Source organism: Mastomys coucha, unplaced genomic scaffold (assembly GCF_008632895.1).
Source record: "Mastomys coucha isolate ucsf_1 unplaced genomic scaffold, UCSF_Mcou_1 pScaffold15, whole genome shotgun sequence".
In the NCBI taxonomy this organism is placed as follows: Eukaryota; Metazoa; Chordata; class Mammalia; order Rodentia; family Muridae; genus Mastomys; species Mastomys coucha.
This window is the reverse complement of record NW_022196897.1, coordinates 24,616,692-24,624,057: the sequence shown is the minus strand read 5'-3', so window position 1 is coordinate 24,624,057 and position 7,366 is coordinate 24,616,692. Positions and strand designations below refer to the sequence as shown.

General features: G+C 34.6%; 1 protein-coding gene across 1 annotated transcript; it reads right to left on the bottom strand.

Annotated features, from left to right (window-relative positions):
- Nucleotides 1-713: 713 nt before the first annotated feature.
- On the bottom strand, nt 714-1,745 carry LOC116091941 (olfactory receptor 50-like). Its single transcript, XM_031373360.1, has one exon. It carries the CDS (start codon nt 1,743-1,745, stop codon nt 804-806), a length of 942 nt encoding a protein of 313 aa, XP_031229220.1. The 3' UTR covers nt 714-803.
- Between the last annotated feature and the right edge of the window lie 5,621 nt (nt 1,746-7,366).

The window sequence follows — 7,366 nt, the reverse complement described above, 5'->3', positions numbered from 1 at the left end:
CTACATTCACACTAATACAGCTAAAATCTGCTGGGAATGGAACAGAAGGTACACATAGAAGGACAGACTCAGAAGGAGGTTGGTCAATGGGTAAAGAATAGTTAAAATGAAAAATTGCTTCTGATTATGTGGTAGGATGTTGATTCTGGTTATGGAAAGACTGTGTTTTTATTATAAGAAAAAGATTCTGAGTATTTTCACCATAAACATGTGAAAGTGAGTAATTAAGTATAACCTTCATGATTTGAACATATGAACTCTATACATATAAGGAAACAATACCAGGTATGCAGTACTCATACACTATTTGATGTAAACTGGAATTAAAAATAAACAGGTAGAAATTAGTTAAAGTAAAAAGATAGATATGGTTTGAGTTAAAGTTATTTTAAAAACTTTAGCTAAATTATAAAATTAAACACAAGTAACATAAATTAACCAACATAAAAAATATTAGCATCTTTAAGAAATGAGAAAATAAAAATAATTAACACATTAAAAATAAAACAAGGAAATTAATGAGAACATTAAATTGCAATTCTAGGAAACGTGTTCTATATAAAAAGGAAAATGTGTAGATACATTTGTAGAAAAAACTTGTGCAAGACTATCAGGATCAACAAGATCAAAAAAGGGAGGAAGAAAGAAAATGAAAGAAAGAATAGTGGCAATTAAAAGCTACATGTATTGTAAAGTGTGCCAGATAATGCCCCGAATCATTAAGAAATAGCATTTCCCAGAGGAGAGAACCCGTTAGATAGTGAGGACATTGCAACTTCCCTTAGTGTAGCAGAAAAAGCTAATTACATGAAAAAAGTTGCTCTTGCAAATGTATTTCTCAATGCTCCTTTCATATCCCGATTCCTCAGACTGTAAATAAAGGGATTCAGCATGGGTGTGACCATAGTGTACATCACAGCCACAATGACATCTTTGTCATTAGTATCATTTGATGAGGGGACAAAATATAGCCCAATAATAGCTCCATAATAAAGAGAAACCACAGAGAGGTGAGAGCCACATGTGGAAAAGGCCTTGCAGACTCCCTTGATGGAGGGGGTTTTCAAGATAGTGGCTCCAATGCGTCCATATGAAACCAGGATACATATGAATGGAACAGTGATGACCAGTGATCCTACAACGAGGATGACCAGCTCATTGATGGAGGTATCTGAGCTAGAGAGCTTAATTAAGGCAGACAGGTCACAGAAGAAGTGGTGGAGAGTGTTACCTCTAAAGAAAGAGAGACGAGCTAGAAGAAGAGTGTGCACAAGGGCACCAGCAAAAGATAAAAACCAGGATGCAATGACTAGTAAGGTACAGACACTCTGACTCATGATCCTGGTATAGTGGAGGGGGTGGCAGATGGCCACATATCTGTCATAGGCCATGGAGGTCAGAAGAAAGCTGTCAAGATCTGCAAAAAACAAGAAAAAATACACCTGGGAAATGCACCCAGCATATGGGATGGACTGACTGTTTGTCAGCATATTCATGAGCATCTTTGGAGCTGTGACTGATGAGAAAGAGATGTCTGTGAAGGCCAAGTGACTGAGGAAGAAGTACATGGGGGTGTGGAGGTGAGAGTCCAGCCTGATGAGCAGGATGATGAGCAGGTTCCCCAGTACTGTGGTCAGGTATGTAGCCAGAAACAGGGCATAGTACATGCCTTGCTCCTCTGGTCGGATGGGGAGCCCCAGGAGAATGAACTCAGATGCACTGCTCTGGTTTCTCGTGCTCTTCATCTTCTATTTGAGATGAAAAAAATCACGACAATGTGAGAATGTGAAGCACTGTGACTAAGGCATAATGATGTCAATGTTTTTAATTAGTATATTCACATTTTCTAAAAATATCAAACTTTTAGAATGTTAAATGGAGGTTGGTGACTTAGAAACCAGTTCAACATATTTTTGAGGAACCTGGAAATAACATAACAATTACCAGATAAGAAGAGATCAGCTTTGAGATGTCTAAGAATTTATCATAGTATTCTGAGATACAGACTAAGGTGACAAGTCAGATCAGTCATCAATTAATAGCAAAGATAGTCAATGATATAGAATAGTTTGCTAGCCTATTGATGCTCATCTTAGTTCTAGAAGCATATTGACTAATGTTTTATGTCTGAGGCTGTGCTGGAACTCAAAGAACCTGGTGGGTAGCTGTGATGCTCCAATGTATGACACAGAGACTTAAAGGCATAGATCTATGCTAATACCTTGAAATATCAGACATTATGCCTTGCACATGCCCTTCACATCTTTCCCACTCCAACATTCCCAGCTTTCTGTCACTCTCTCCAATGAAGTTTTCATGAGAAATGTATAAAAAGTCCCTGTCTCAAGTTTTCTTCTTTGTTCTCTCAACCAAAAGCTAATGATGCCTTTCCAGGTTTGTAGGATGCCAGGAAACATCTGGCTTCTCTACCTATACCTTAAACCTCCTGAAGAAGCACTTGGTCTCTGTCTAATGTAATCAAATAACTTTCTTCATTTTTACTGCTTTTAATCAAGATTTCTTTTGCTAATGAGTCTTAAGTGATTTTTTTGTTGTTGTATTTCTAAGATTTTATTTATTATTGCTTCCCTCTTTATCAGTTGAAGTTGGAATTATTCATGTGAACAATCACAAACAATAGTAAATAAAACATGTTGATCCTTCTATTAAAACACAGATCCATGTTTCCTAAATAAAATCAATTTGAAATTCTTTGTGTTTGAAAGCTGAGAAAGTTTCAACTTTGAACTAATTGCTCATTGGTGGGGTTAGTGCTTAAAGTTCTCATTACTACTGCCATCTTAGTTAAAATTATATTTAAAAATCTCTACATTGTCCAGTCCACTATCTTAAATAGTCTAATTTGGTTTTGTTACCAGAGATTAATTACACATTTAGTTATATCACACATCACTATATTTGTAATAGTTAGTTTATCATAATGAAGTACTAGTTAGTAATTTTTGGACATTGAGATTTATTAGTATTGTTATTCCCAACATTACAATAGGCAGCAGTATTCAATGCCTTTTTAAATAGCACATATACATATATGATAAATTCTCAGAAATGGAATTTGAGAATCTGTATCTATTTATGATTTTGATAGACAGTCAAACACAAGAGCTGCAGTTGATGAGGAAGCCTATTTTTTAACATTATGTGAATAGAGTCATGATATCTAAGTGTTTGAAGAGGGCAGGATTTGAGCACTAAGGGAGCAGGAAAGTCAAGACCATGGTCAATCTAGAAGAAAATCTATGGAGCAGGAATATTACTGAAGAGCCAGGGTGTATAAGACCATTTATGAGGCCGGGTGGTGGTGGTGCACACCTTTAATCCCAGCACTTGGGAGGCAGAGGCAGGTGGATTTCTGAGTTCGAGGCCAGCCTAGTCTACAGAGTGAGTTCCAGGACAGCCAGGGCTATACCGAGAAACCCTATCTTGAAAAATTAAAAAACAAAACAAAACAAACAAACAAACAAAAAACAAGACCATTTATGCTCAAATAGAAAGTTATAATTCTCTGCTCAAAGCATTTGTACTTGCAAGAAAAGATTTGAGAAAACATGCAGCTAGCTTTAAACGTTATACTGTTTAATGATTAGAAGAGAATTACAGCAAAACCAGGTCTAAAAGGGAGGTGAACAGCAGGATGTTGTAGCAGTTTCAAAACAATATACTTACTGGTATCCCTGAGTGTGTCAGTGGATATGAATACAATTACAGAGATTGCCATAAAATTTGAAACAATCCTAGTAAGACTTAATGGATGCTGAAGACAAATAAACTATGTATCTCTCTCTTCTACTAAATTAAATACTGTATAACTATGAGATAAATTGTTCTACATGGAGATACTGTGCTATCCTATCCTCTCAAATTTTAGATAAATATTCAATTCATGATAAAAACTGTAAATAGGACTGTCGTGTGTAAGAGTAGAGCCTAAGCATAGTAGTACACAATGGACTTACACACTCAAGAACGTGCATTTATAATGACTGAGTGCAAATTCGCTCCCTGCTCTTGCTTTGACATGACCCCTTAGATGATAAAAACAGATACCTTCAACTTCAAGGAGTGAGAAAGTCCCTCCATTTCTCTCTAGAAGGCATGGGAGACAGTATAATAAGTAGGGTCTCTACAGGACAAAACATTTCATGGTGGCAGTCAGAGCCTCATCACCTCAGAACAAAACAAGGTTAGATATACTGATAAACATTTGCCTGTAGCTCTTGAGAATTTGGTACAAACTCTAATTTTACAAAGGACAGAGAGGACTCCAAGGGATAAGACTTTCATCTTGAGTCTAAATTAAAGGCATGTTATAATTGTTAAGTTTCCATTGTCTCCTTGGGGAACACAATTACCTGTTGAAATAGTAAATGAGAGTCTGTTTATCCACGGAGAAATAAAGGTAAAAACAACAAGGGAGCCACTAGGAACTTTATGGCCCATAAATCTCTTTAGCATCTTATTTATTTGGGGGAAAATATGACTGAGAGTCTATAATGAACTAAGTTTGTTGCTGAGCTTGATAACCAATGTTTGGAACCCCATGGTACTATAACAGTTACAGAAATAAACTAAAATCAGCACTCTAGATAAAAAGGATGAGATGCTTATACATCATCATCACTCAGACCAAGGGGATAGAGCCAGTCCCTATAAATCTCAGTTTTCAAAATCAGTGGGATTGGTGTTACATGGATACAGTTCTCACATATCCAGAAGATAGCTATCAGCAAAACTTTCCATTTAGCCCCATACAAAATTCATTCCAAATCAGTCCCTATATCTCCAGTTCATATCAGCAGAAACATAGAAGTCTAAGTTAAATAAGGTGTATTATTTTATTCAAACATTTTTTATTGATACTTTGAGACTTTACTAATATACTATGTATTTTGATTATATTGGTACCCCATCCACTTCCCTGATCTAAGTCTTCCTAGATTTACTGCCACCCTTTCCTAATTTGTGTTCTCTGTTTTTATTATTTTTATTACCCAGGTCCAATTTGTATTGTCCATGTACTCCTATGTGTGACACTATCCACTGAAGCCTGGTGGGACAGCAGAAGCCATACTCTTAACTCACTTAACTTAACCCTGATTTTCCTACAAATCCACCAACTATCAATAGCTCATCATGGGAAACATGACACAATAAATTTGGGGAATCAATTACAGGCCATAAAAAGCATGAATTGGAGGGACTGTAATTATAAAAGAAAGACCTCTACAATAAAGCAAAATAAAACAACAACAACAACAAAAACCCTTGTGTATAGTTTTTAAATGGAATTTGTGCCCAGTACTGGAATTTATATGTTCCAGCCCTAAACTTCACTATTGTTGTATTTGTTTGAATATAAAATGTCTCCACAAAGACTAATTGTTTATGGCTTTGTCTTCAGCTTGCTGAGCCAATGATTAAGATAATTTCATTATAATTGCATCATAATGAATGTAGAGGAGGTGCATAACTTGAAGAATAAGACAATGGAGGAATGCCTTTGAAGATTATGATTTATTCCTTGGATTTATATCCTCTTCCCCTCTCTCTTTTTCTCCTTCCCTACCTCCTTTGCTGGATCTATTTCCTGATGATGTAAGCTGCTTTCTTACCATATCCTACAGTATGTGTTGCCTCAACCTCCTCTTCATTTTTTTTTAGGATATTAATTCTTGAGAGTAACTTTGGTGTTTGTGTTATAGGATCTGTGGAGTAACAAAACTCTGAATCTTGGATATTGTGAATCTTCTTTGTTTAAGAGCTTTCTTTGAAGGGTGAATTTATTTATTTATTTATTTATTTATTTATTTACTTATTTATTTATTTAATTTTTAAAAAACTTATTGCATTATGATGAGAAAATTTACATGATTTCAATTTATCTGAATTTGTTAACATTTAAAAACATATTTTAAGTAAATAGATTAAATCACATTCTTGTTTCCCTTTTGTAACCCCACTCCTCCAAGAGACCCCCCTTCAATACCCACAATATCTTTTTTATTATATTCCTTAAAATTTATAAAATATTATAACAATAAAAATAAGTATTATAAAAGTTGTTTGATATAAAACAACAATCAATTTAACAGTCTTATGTAGATGCTCATCTACAGCAATAGTGAAAATACATTTTTCTCAATATAAATTTTAAATAACCCCAAACATATTAACTGTATACTTAAAAATAATACATCACTACTAGCATTTTCTTAAATGAACATAAATATATAAAGTCTTTTTGTTTGTTTTGTATTTAGTAGAGTTTAAAATCTTGGCTCTTACTGTGGTACAATCCCAAAATAACAACAATTTTTAGACATTGGATTTCATTGTAATAAGGCTGTACTTCAATGATCCTCAGATCACCAAAGGATTTTACCTCCATCATAGCTAAGCTGAGAGTTAATAGTTCTGCTGTACCAAGAAATGAATTGTAGGGTTGATTTTTGTATACAGACTTCCTGCTATGGTCAAAGCTATTTGACTTGAGTGAGTGGCTTTATTCTAATCCCACAGAGAACAGGTTACATTCATTTAAGAAATGGTGTAGGTATTAAGATGGTCTATCCATAAAATCATTCAACAACTGTTTCAATGAGCAATGGTTCTGCTTGGAGGGTGGCACAGACATTAGGTGATGGTAAGAATTTGGTTCATTAGCTGTGATAATTTGGAAAAGCATTCATCTCATTGAAAGAGTAACTTATAAAGTCCTCTTCTTCAAACTCGATACAAGAGTTACAAACGTCAAGCAAAGCATTCAGTCTCACTTTTTGTTGTTCTCTTACAAGCAACCTCCCTAGTTAATCGGCTATGTTTCTTTTGGGTATATAAATACTTTTGAATATATAAGCCATTCTGAAAACCATAGTATAGTGTAAAAACATGAAATAAACAATATTACTAATAGAGAGGCTGAGATAGGAGAAGCAAGATTTCAATTTCAAGACCCTTATGTTCAAGACACAGTCAGACACTGTCACATACAAACAAGCTAAAAGTGTATGTAGATTGTACAATGTTGGACCTATTTCTCCAATTACCAAATTAGAGAGACCATTGGATGACAATCAACAAATTTCCAATTCCTCATATTATTGGATTTCAATTGATTGGGATATGTTGGTAATATTAATTTTCATATTAATATATTAAGAAAAAGTAATTGTTACTTCCTGTCATTTTTGTTGTAAGAGGTGGAATTAGGTTTATGTGGGTTTGTTGAAAGATTACCTTCTTGCTTCTTCTATGGTGTTCTTTTGCTTCTTCTGTTTATGTTTTCCATCTATTATCCTTTGTAGGGCTGGATTTGTGAAAATATATTGTGTAAATTTTGTTTTGT